The sequence below is a fragment of the Chionomys nivalis genome, chromosome 4 (assembly GCF_950005125.1).
Source record: "Chionomys nivalis chromosome 4, mChiNiv1.1, whole genome shotgun sequence".
Classification (NCBI taxonomy): domain Eukaryota; kingdom Metazoa; phylum Chordata; class Mammalia; order Rodentia; family Cricetidae; genus Chionomys; species Chionomys nivalis.
In genome coordinates this window covers 26,320,718-26,332,744 of record NC_080089.1, presented here as the reverse complement: position 1 = coordinate 26,332,744, position 12,027 = coordinate 26,320,718, and the positions used below count along the sequence as shown (strand labels likewise).

General features: G+C 43.4%; 1 protein-coding gene across 1 annotated transcript in view; it reads left to right on the top strand.

Moving 5' to 3' along the window:
* The first annotated feature begins 8,259 nt into the window (after positions 1 to 8,259).
* Positions 8,260 to 12,027, top strand: part of LOC130872697 (beta-galactosidase-1-like protein 3) — a 40,953-nt gene continuing 37,185 nt past the window's right edge. The window contains exons 1-3 of the mRNA XM_057766874.1: positions 8,260 to 8,387; positions 10,110 to 10,223; positions 10,377 to 10,589. Coding sequence (XP_057622857.1) covers positions 8,260 to 8,387; positions 10,110 to 10,223; positions 10,377 to 10,589 — 455 coding nt within the window. The remainder of the gene's footprint in view (positions 8,388 to 10,109; positions 10,224 to 10,376; positions 10,590 to 12,027) is intronic.

The following is a 12,027-nucleotide window of genomic DNA, read 5'->3' as shown; positions in this document are numbered from 1 at the left end:
CTGGATTTTCTGTTTATTCGCTCATGGTTTTGGGTTTTGTGAATTATCTTCTGCTTTCAGCACATGCATTCTTTCTTCTGTCCACTCCAGTCCACATGCTCTGAGTTAGTCTAGAAAAATACCACAAAATAATTATAATTTTTATAAAAATCCAGCACCCAAATAAACTACCCAGAGGAATGGGAAAAAAAATACTGCCCTGGATAAACACACCTTTAATACCTGTTTGTGGCTGTAATGCCAGATTCTCAATGGAAAAACACATAACTGGCAAAGCAAGAAACCCAAAGACCACAACACACAGCTGGAAGAAAATGCCCAGGGCTGAGACACAGGCAAATCACGTACTCTGGCTTCTCTTCTCTACCCAGTTCCCAACAGCTGTCTCAAAGCCTTGTGCATGCTCACACTAGCAGAACTCTGTTAATAGCTCACTGTCTTCATCCTCACAGAGTCGTTCTCCAAAGGCCATGATACTCTAAACAGAAGCAATTGTGTTCTTGTATTGAATGTCTTGGATATTTCCTTGCTAGCATCTATCTGATGTTACATTGTTTACTTGTCCGCTTAGTTCTTGGGGATTTTGCTTATTTGTTTTGCTCTTTTCCACCATAAACTTTAGATAGACATGCTCTCTTTGTATTAAAAAAAAAAAGAATTTGCTAAGCCCTCCGGTGTTGGGGAATGCCTTTAATCCCAGCACTCAGGAGGCAGAGGTAGGGGTCAGCCTTGTCTACAGGAACTAGTTCCAGGACAGGCACCAAAGCTACCAAGAAACACTGTCTCAAAAAACCAAAAAAAAAAAAAAAAAAAAAAAAGTTTTTGCTGAACTCAGGCTTTCATATATATATATTTATGAAATACATATGAAATAAATATTTCATTTATATATAATGGTAGTATATATGTTTAACATATGTGAGACCCTGAATTCAATTCTTAACACTGAAAAGGGATAAAAATTCCTGTCTTAGACATCATAATGTTTTATTTTAATATGGTCATGGACATTTCATAAAGTCAAAAACCAAAGAATCTATTGTCTTAGGACTGGCAAGGGCACCGTCATTTAAAGAATGACAGCACCACAGACTATGGTTAGTGAGGCCATGGCTTAGGACACAGCTGAAGGGACATTTCAGGTCTTGACATTGCGGTAAACACATCCAGTGCACTGCTTGGAGACAAAGGCAGTGAAGAGAACACACTTGCCCACAGCGACCACATAAACTACACCTCAGCGTCAGGAATCTCAAGACTGCCTTCCAGGAATGGAGGTAACTTGGTTCTAGCTTGTCGAGCATGCCCATGGTTCCATGCTCAACTCTAACCCCTTCAGAAATAAAGATTCAAGGAAAAAATCTACATTGGAGAGCAAAAAATTTTATCATCATTCCTAAAAAATGATGCAGTCTCGAAGAGGAGAGCTTCTCACCTTCCTCAGCAAATACTTCAAAAACTTCATTTGATGGCAAGACACGGGGAATGTCCAATAATACCTCCAGAAACGTCACCTGTGGGCAGCTCTCGGCATTCTTTGTGTCCTTTTGAGAACTAACTGAACATTGCCAGAATCTTCTCCTTCATCTCCACAGCAGAGGGAAACAATAATCTAGAACTTTTCACTCTCAGGACATTTAGGTTGACCTTGATACCACTTTGAGTTGTGAGCCTTTGTCTTACCCTGACTCCTGCAAGCACTCTACCATTGATCCACACTCTGAACCCCATGTAAGCTGGATTTCAGTTCCATGTCTTGAGCAAAACTGAAGCAAAGGATTGGGATTCTATAGTATGCCATGTCTATAAACCTGTGCTCTGGTGGAGCAGAGACCATCAGTGTCTAATTCTTTACTGGATCCCAGCAGCTCCAGAATGTCTGGCATGCAGCATACCCTCAACAAGTGTTTGGGTTATAACTTTACCCGGCCCTGGCATCCATATATCCAAACTGTCTGCAGTGTTCTCATGGAAGTTCTACTTCAAGCCGCCTACCCCATCTCTCTCCAAATCCTCCTGCATCTCAGATAGCCCGCCAAATGATGACCCTTCCCCCAGAGATGCTCAAGTCCACTCCCACAATGTATTTAAATGCCTCCCAGGAAAACATACAGGTGGTTTTCTGGTCTTTCTTTCTGATCTCCTCTCTGGTGAACTGGAAAATCACCTGGGAGTGTTTTATCAAATAAACTTAGGCCTTCTCTAATTTGGTTTGATTTGGTGTGATTTGGATTGCTGCGTTGGCAGAGAGACTTAATGCGATTCACAAACTTTCCAGAGAGGAGCAAAGTAAAATAAACCAAAACGGAAGACAAGAATAATGCAATTCTAGGTCCTGATATTATCTGACCAATCACTTCCTCACTGTGAATTGTATACGATGTTCCAAAGAAGTCTCTGTTGTTTTGAGAATAAACTGGCTCTCAGAACACAATTGTTCCTGGCTCCAGGGCCTTATCATAGAAAACTGAGATCATCTGGAGGTGATATGGTTATCAAACTTGGAGTTCACAGCCTGTGCCCTAAACCAGGCTTGGCCAACACTCCTCAGTAAGCCATTTGAAAGAGTGAAACTAATAGTGAAGAGTGATAGCTTATGATTTATCTAATAAACAGTGCTATGCAGATGAAGAAACACAGTACCATTTAAAGGATATTATGATGGGGTTGAAGAGATGACTCAGTGGCTAGAAGTGCTTGTTGCTCTTGGCGGGGACTTGCATTCAATACCTAATATGTTCACAATGATCTCTAACTCCAGTTCCAGGGCATCCAATGCCCTCTTCTGGCCTCCCTGGGTACCAGGCACATCAGTCACGCATGTGGTGTCAGTAAATACATGCAGACAAAAAGCTCATACACATAAAATAATCTAAAAGAATCCAAACAAAAAGGATATTTGGGGCTTGGTGGTTCATGCCAAGAATATCAGCAGCTGGGAGGCTGAGGCAGGAGGATTAGTAGTTACATGTCAGTCTATATGAAAGATCTTGTTTCAAGAACAACAACAACAGAAATAGGTAAAAGAATGAACATCCAGTGTTGGGTATGGACTCATGGGAGCATGGGCAGTTGTCTGTACATCTGGAACCCTTAGTGCTCGCGTTATTAGGAGTCCTATGCTTCGTGACTCCTCCTAGACTAGACAGAGCACGAAACAATACTGTGCGGGCTGCTGTCTTAAAACTGCTTAAATAAAATCAGTTTAAATAAAAGTGTGGGCTTGTCAGGCGTCAAATCCAGGGAAGATGGTTTAGACTTCTGCTACTTGAAGCTTTTGAGGCCATTTGTAAAGAGGAGTCACTCAAGTGCCATTTTCAGTGCAACGTCTCTGTTTGTGTGGAAGCTTCCCCACAGAGGAAGACACATTGTAAGAGAGTAGATGAAGGTTGTTTCAAATGTGTGTCTCTGGAGAATCTCCAGAGCTGGAGACACCAAAGCGCATGTTGTCACCACAAAGGCCCCCGGCCCGAGAGACAGGAATTGAAACATTAAGTTGTACTGGCTGAAAAGACAGCACACAAACACCCTAAAATCTGCCTTCCATCCCATCTCCTGCCAGAATTCTGATCAGACAGGGAGAAGGGCTGTAGCCAGGAAGGGCAATCAGTTTCTGGAGCTCAGCCTTGCCCCTCCTGTCAGGGGGTCAGCAGTGCCTTTGACACTCGGATCGTCTGTTTCATTGCTGTCCTTTGCGCTATTCCCTTCTTCTGCAGATGACTGGACTCAGACACTTCTAGAAACACCGAGACAGTCAGTTTCTGCTGGTCTCCCCTTTGTATTCCTCCAGGGTGTCTAGTCTGGGAAAGAAGGGAAGGCCAACTCAGCACAGCCAAACATTAATATTGTGTGCACACTAAGGTATTAGCACGAATGTGCAGATTCCTTTTTACAACGCGGGATAGAGATGTGGCCTTCTAGAATACAGAACATGAGCGCACTCCTGTCTCTACTTTTGGTCCCTTGTCAGTACTGGTTTCTCTGGACACACTGGAATATGTTGAATATGCTATTATGAATATAATAGTATTGGAAAAAATCAAGCTTCATTGATTAGATTGCCTTGTTGACAGCATTATGGATTCATGCCACTCCTATCCACTCGCATGGGTACTGGAATACCTATGTGGCCTGAAAATAGAGCCGTATACATCCTCCATGTCTATAAACTCTGATATCTCCAACATACCTTGTCAAAGCACATTTTCCTTTCTTTCCTTTCCTTTCTCTTTCCCTTCCTCTTCCCTCCCTCCCTCATTTTTTCTTTGCTTCTCCTTCTTCTATTTTTCTTCTTCTTCCAAACAGGATTCTGCTATGTAAATCAGGGTGGCCTTGTAATGATTGTTCTGCCTCTGGCTGTAACTTGGCGTAACATTCTGTGCCACCATGCTTGGCTCAAAGTGTTTTTATCAGGTAAATTTTTTTATAAAACAATACTGAGGGCAAGAAAAGACTTCGTTATGTAAAAGCCGGGAGACTGAGCTTTCTAGAAATGATGCCTGAGGACAACTTTGAACCTTGAGGAATGGTCATACCAAATTGTATTCACACCCACACTACAGAGAAAAAAGGTTGGAGACTGGAAACCCTGAGTTCACTTCTCACAACTCAGGCAGGCTCCTCCAGACTCTGGGACTTTATGCCCATTGGAAACCCAAAGGTATCACTGACCCACAATTTCTCTCTTGAAGCAGCTAAATCCTAGACATGGACGATCTTCCTGAGCGCGAGTCAAGACGTCTCCCCATGTTCTCCATGTTTATATACGCCACCTTTGCATGGCAGAATGATGCTGTAATTAACATTTATAGCAGTAGCTTCTTCAGCTAACTTTGTTACAGGAGCCCTGGGCTACAGAGGACTAACTTAGGGAAGTCTCAAAATCAAGTCTAGTTGTTTACCCCAGAAGTCAAATTAAACAGTTAATTGACTAAGTTCCCTTTCTGAGAGGGAGAAAGGGAATTTATTTGATGTAGCTAGCTATATTGGGACAATGAAGAGATCAAGGGGTTAGCCCTGTGTTGGGGGTTAAGGATGCCAGCACAGAGACCCCGTAGGGAAGCGGGGACAAACACTATGCAGTCTGCAGGGTTGGCAAAACTGGGCTTGGTGATTAGTCCTGGATATGCAAGACTTGGAGAAGGCATCCCTTGAGGGTAATTTGGTTCCTAGGAGATGATCCCCTCCTTCTGCTTGTGGGTTGGGCCTTCTCCTTAAGGGCTACCATTTCTGCCAGGCTTAGGGCAGTGCCCGGAACTGGACAATCTGGAGATTATAGCATCTTGGCAAATCTTGAAAATAGTTTAAGTACTTTTCTCTATGTCTTCAGTCTTGAGAGAAGAGGGCAAGTGGTTTTAGAGACAGATTTGTTAAAAGACTACCATGCCCATATGCAGTGCAGGAATCTGGCCCCAGGGTTTGTTTTTATCATAAAAATGTTTAAATGCACTCTTTAAAATTTTGTGTGTTGTGTCTTGATTATATTTATCCATTCCCCACCCCCAGATAGCCTCTTTTTCTTTTACCCCAAACGTCCACTCGACACAAGCTAGGTTATCTAGGAAGAGAAAACCTTAGCTTTAAGCAAGCCTGTGGGACACCTGGTGAATGGCTGGTGTGGTAGGGCCCAGCTCACTAGAGTTGAACATGAGGTGCTCCTCAGTTCCAGCCTGTTAATCAATGGGTGTGGTCTTATGTGTTTTTATCTCTATGCTTCTGTAGAGCAACTTGAAATCTGGGGTAGTGATACATCTAACAATGTTTTTATCATTCAGGGCATTTTTAGCTATCTTGGGTCTTTTGTGCTTTCTCGAGAAATTTTAGATTGTATTTTCAGTTTCTGTGCAGAGTTGTGCTGACATTTTGGTAGTGGTTGCCTTGGATCTGTAGTTACTTTTTGGCCATTTTCACATTATTATTCCTACTAACCCATTGGCAAAGGAGGTCTTTCCATCCTCCAGTATCTTGTTCAATTTCTTTTTTAGACTCTTAAAGTTATTATTGTATTATTCTTTCACTTCCTGGACCAGATATGTTCTAGAAATGTTTTGAGCCTATTGTGAATGGTATTGTTCCTTCCTTCTTTTTTTAATGAGTGTTTTCCATTTCTGTGTAAGAAAACTACTGGTTTTCTGTGTATCAGCTTGTATCCTGCTACCTTGATGAGTGTTTAAATGCTGTAGGAATTTTCTGATAGAATATTTATGGTCTTTTATGTATAAAATAAGCAAATAAGGGTACTTTGACCCCTTCCTTTCCTGTTTGTCTGCCCTTTATTGCCCTCATTTGTCTTAATTTTCTGGATAAGACTTCAAATCTTTGCTGAACATACCATGCCTTCATTCTGTTCCTGATTCTAATGGAATGCTTTGAGTGTTTCTCAGTTTCACCTAGGACAGTGTCTGCACATACTTCAAATATGGCATAACTTTTCTATGCAATAAGATGTATCTTATTATTATCCTATTGATTTATAAATACTGCATAGCCCTACTCTTGTGACAAGGTCTGAGTCTCAGTCAACCGCTAGGTGACAACTGTTTAAGTCAAGGTCAAAGAAGTACACAGGGACTGCGACCGACCGGATGTCTCTGTATCTCCCCTGATTCTCTTCCTGTTTCCTCTCTCTCTGCCGCTGACAGACCTTGCAAATGTGCTGGGACCAGGTGTTCTGATCCATTTTGTTTCTACATTTTTGCTCAACTAAGAAACATCACAAAGCTAATTAAAGATCTATGACACTAGATTAGGGAGCAGGCTCTGTCAGGAGTATCTGCTTCAAGAGGAGACAGGCCATCCCTGGAATTCCCAAGCCAGTCAGCTTAGGCAATTTAGGAAGTTCTAGGCCCCCGAAGAGATTCTGCTTCAAAAGCCAAGTTTGAAAGATCTTTGGCTTCCACTTATGTATGCAGTGCCACCTGCAAGAACACACACACATATACGAAGGATATGGGAAACTAGCTGTGTTGCAGATTTCTCTTAAGACGGAGACTGTTTCTACTCAGCCACGCATGCTCTGACTCAGTGGAAGAGGTGTTATATGGGTTAATTAGCTTCACAAATAACACAGGGTGTGCCCTTGCTATCTCAGGAGTGGTCAGTCCTCTTATCTTGGCTGTTTCTGTCTAAGACTCTGTTTGTAATACTTGGAATTCTCATGCTGAGCCCTCTGTTTCATATGCCCGGGGGAGGGGGCACTCACATTAGGAGGAATCAGGCCTTTCCCTGCAGCTGTCTAAATTACTTGCTTAGTTAACAGGCACGTGTTGAGAGCTTGCAGTATGCAATGCTTTCTGGAGCTGCTGGGATCCAGTAACGAATTAGACACTGATGGTCTCTGCTTCACCAGAGCACAGGTTTATAGACATGGCATACTATAGAATCCCATGGGCATGCTCGACAAGCTAGAACCAAGTTACCTCCATTTCTGGAAGGCAGTCTTGAGATTCCTGAAGCTGAGGTGTAGTTTATGTGGTTGCTGTGGGCAAGTGTGTTCTCTTCACTGCCTTTGTCTCCAAGGAGTACACTGGATGTGTTTACTGCAATGTCAAGAACTGAAATGTCCCTTCAGCTGTGTCCTAATCCATGGCCTCACTAACCATAGTCTGTGGTGCTGACATTCTTTAAATGACGGTGCCCTTGCCAGTCTTAAGACAATAGATTCTTTGGTTTTGACTTTAATGAAATGTCCATGACCATATTAAAATAAAGCATTGTGATATCTAAGAAAGGAATTTCTATCTCTTTTCAGTGTTGAAAATTGAACTTGGGGTCTCGTATGTGTTAATCATATATGCTACATTGAGTGAAAGCCTGAGTTCAGCAAGTCCTTTCTTGTTTTGAAGTGTTTTGTTTGTTTGTTTTTTGAGACAGGGTTTCTCTGTAGCTTTGGAGTCTGTCCTGGAATTAGCTCTTGTAGACAAGGGGGAGCCTGCCTCTGCCTCCTGAGTGCTGGAATTAAAGGTGTGTACCACTACAGCCCAGCTCAGTAACTCTTCTTCTTCTTCTTCTTCTTCTTCTTCTTCTTCTTCTTCTTCTTCTTCTTCTTCTTCTTCTTCTTCTTCTTCTTCTTCTTCTTCTTGCAAAGAGAACATGTCTTTCTAAAGTTTGTGGTTAGAATGAACAAGACAAACAAACAAACAAGCAAAACCCCCAAGAACTTAGTGGACAATTAAACAATGTAATGTAGGATAGGTGCTGGCAAGGAAATATCCAAGGCATTGGCTATGCAGGAACACAATCGCTTCTGTTTAGAGTATCATGGCCTTTGGAGAACGACTCTGTGAGGATGAAGACAGTGAGCTATTAACAGAGTTCTGCCAGTGTGAGCGTGCACAAGGCTTTGAGACAGCTGTTGGGAACTGCGTAGAGAAGAGAAACCAGAGTATGTGATTTGCCTGTGTCTCAAGCCTTGGGCATTTTCTCCCAGCGGTGTTGTGGTCTTTGGGCTTCTTGTTTGCAGGTTAGATGTTTTCCCTCCATAATCTGGCATTACAGCCACAAACAGGTATTAGAGGTATGTGTCACCAGGCCTGTTTTATTTTTCCTTCTTCTGGATGGTTTTATTTGGGTGCTGGACTATGTTTTTAGAAAACAATCATAATTATTTTGTAATATTTTTGTGGACTAACGCACAGCATGTGATCTGGAGTGGTCTGGATGTGTGCTGAAAGAGAAGAAGAATTCACAAAACCTGAAACCATAAGCAAATAAACACAACATTCCAGAAACACAGACGCCTACGGGAAATGACAGAAGTCCTAATGTTCATATCACTGAGTGATGGGAGGAGACGGGGAAAGAGCAGGCTGAAGGGGTATTTGATAATTTAATACATCAAACATTCCTTTGCTTAGATTTGCTCTGAGAGATTTTTTTAAAAGGCTATTGGGCATGAACTTGCTTCTCTGATCTCTTTTTCACTCTTTCTTGGAAGATAGGAGGGCTGTTGAGTCTGGTATATTAATTTTGTTACCTGTGACTTCCCTCAAAGGGCTTATCAACTTTGAATTCCCTGAAGTAATCTCCTGTTCTCCCTACCCTCTCTGGCCTTGCTGTTGTGAGACAGCTGCCTGTAAACACAGTGTGAGAAGGCCAAGGCCGAGATAACCCTGATGATCCATCCTCCCCATTCATTGCCAGCACTGAGAGGCATTTGTATGCTAAGGGAGTCTGGGACACCATGCAGTCTCTGATGCACAGTGTCCAAAGCCAATAGCTGCCAGTGCACACTGTCCAGGAAGACCCTGACCCAGTCATTGGCTGTAGCAGCTGCAGGCACTGTGGTGTCAAGGTTCTGGGACCAGCCCCCAGCTCTTGAGACATTTCATCCAGTCAGCAGCACTGAATTGAGCTTGGATCAGGCCTGGCAGCTGTTAGTCCTGACTGAAGGTTGTGTTTCCGAGGCACCCAAGAGAGCAGGAGCTGCACGGTCCTCTTTTTCCCAACTTCCTGCGATGGCATACCTCAGGTGACCCTTTCTGCTTCCCCTGGGGTTACCAGACTCTAAGACTCAAGTTCTGCCAGCTCTTCAAGACACATGCCCTTCCTGAACTCCCTCAACCCCATTATCCTGAGTGTGCTTGTGGGGCGGCCTCTAGACTTCTCTCAAGGTATTTTGTAGGTCTGCCAGTCAGTCACGTGCAAGGATTTGTGGTGCTAGCACCCAGATTCTCATTTCAAGTCTCTCTACCTCAGCTCTTTCCTTTGCAGTTTCTTCTCTACCTTGCCCTGCTCATGAGTGTGCATGATGACTCTGAACTTGACAGTGTAGTTGTGGATGGCGAGGAGGTGCTTCAGTGGTGTCCTCCCTGGACCCTGTGCATGGAGAGCCCCACCTTTCCTGAATCCCTTACCCCAATTTCCCAGCCTTGTCCTGTTGTGGTGTATTCCGGTTTAGGTCCTGTGGGGAAGGATTTGTGGGAGCCCTGGAATTGGGGGACTTGTGTGGAGCCAGTGGAGCTACGGCCTCCCTTACCCTAGGTTTCTTGGGAGATCACCTGCCTGGTATCCTTTGCCATGGGCCTCTAGAAGTTTCTGGAGCAGGTTTCTAGCCCCTGTGGCTCAAGGAACCACTGTGTTCCCCTTGTCAATGTCTCTTTTCCTTACAGAATGTGTCCTTCCCAGAGGAGAATTCTGGCCATCTTCTTCTTGCCACTTGTCTTCTCAGGTCTTGGTCCTCCCTCTGAATTCAGAGATGACATGTTTAAAGTGTTTCCTGCCAGGTTAGTGAGAGCAGGGAGCGGGGAGCTTTGTTTCTTTTCCTGGGGAGACTAAGGAACACAAGCAGTCTAGTGTGCCCTGCTAACAGGAGCCTCATTGGTCCGGAGGCCCACAGTGGCCTTGACACACCCTCCTCTCTTTTCCCTGCACTCCAGGTTTAGGTGGTCTCGTGTGACCCCTTCCAAGCTGAAGAACAGATCTGTAGGACTTAGCACTGAAAAGAATGCTCAGGGCCAAGTGTACTTCACCCTGGAAGGTCACAAGTTCATGATCATTGGAGGCTCCATCCACTATTTCCGAGTGCCCAGGGAGTATTGGAAGGACCGCTTGCTGAAGCTTCAGGCCTGTGGTTTCAACACTGTCAGCACGTGAGTACCTCTCTGCAGCCTTTATGCCCAGCTGTAGCCTACAGGGCTCCTGTCAGGGTTGCAGACTGGCAAAGTCAGGGTTCTGTGTTTGAGAGCACAGCAGGAAGACTCAGCTGTGGACCAGTCATTTCCAGCTGGTGCTTTTACATTGTGTCCAGTTGTCCCTTAAATAGCATCCTTAGTTTGCTTTGTGTTCAAAGCTTTGGATAAAGTTGACAGAGTATGTGTGCTTTTACAGCAAGTGTCATTACTTGGTGATATACATTTTAAATTTTTTTCAAATTTTTACTTATGGAAACAAAAATATCTTTTTTAAAATATTTATTTATTCATTTATTTATTATGTATACAGCAGACCTCATTACAGATGGTTGTGAGCCACCATGTGGTTGCTGGGAATTGAACTCAGGACCTTTGGAAGAGCAGGCAATGCTCTTAACCACTGAGCCATCTCTCCAGCCCCAAAAATATCTTTTAAAAATTTATTTATATGTTTATTCTATGTGTTTTCACATCATGTATCTTGACCCCATTCATTCCCCATCCCTTTGCATCTGCCCTCCACCCTGGCAACATCCTTCTCAATAAAACAAAATTTAAGAGAGAAATAAAAAAAAGAAAATGGGTAAAATAAAAAGGGAAGGAATTAAAAGTCTCATCATGAAAGTTGCTGTGTGACCCTCCAAGTCACTCTGTATACCCTTTTGTCTATTCATCTCTACTTCAAGTGTTCATTAGAGAGTCATTGGTCTGGTTCGAGGCCCCTGATCTCCCATTCACGTTCAATGCTGGGACCCCACTAGGACTCTTCGTGCACATCTTGGTGCTGCCCTATGTTGTTCAGATCCTGCAGCTTCGGTTCTATGGGTCAGGACCCTTCACATGTCCCAGCAGATCATAGATGGATTAAACGTTGGGGCAGGTTGAGTCATAACCCTGGATCTAGGACTGTGTAGATGCTGTAGGGTTGGTCTGCCAGATGGGAAGTGGGGACAGCTCTCCATGGTTATGGAAACAAAAAGATCTTAATTTGAAACTTCTATAATAGCTACCTATTCTTTATTTTTTCCCTGACAGTCTCTACATATGTATAGTGAATTTTGTCATTTTCACCTTCATTACATCCAAGCTTCCCACTGAAACCCTGCTTTCCTACAAATACCTTTTCTATTTCTTGTTTATTGTTACAGACTCTGTTTCCTAGGGTTTCTTGCATGAGCATGAATGGCAGGTTATTTCCCAGGGCATGTACACTAGGGCCTCACCACTAAAGGAAGTGATGTCCCTTCCTTCTCTAGCCTATCAGTTGTCCCTGGGATGTTCATAAGCCTTTCTTTCTTCCATGACGAAATGTTGTCAGGTCCAGTCTTGTGTAGATCTTACAGGTAACAACAGCCCTCATGAGGTCATGAGTGCAATGACCATGTCATGTCCAGAA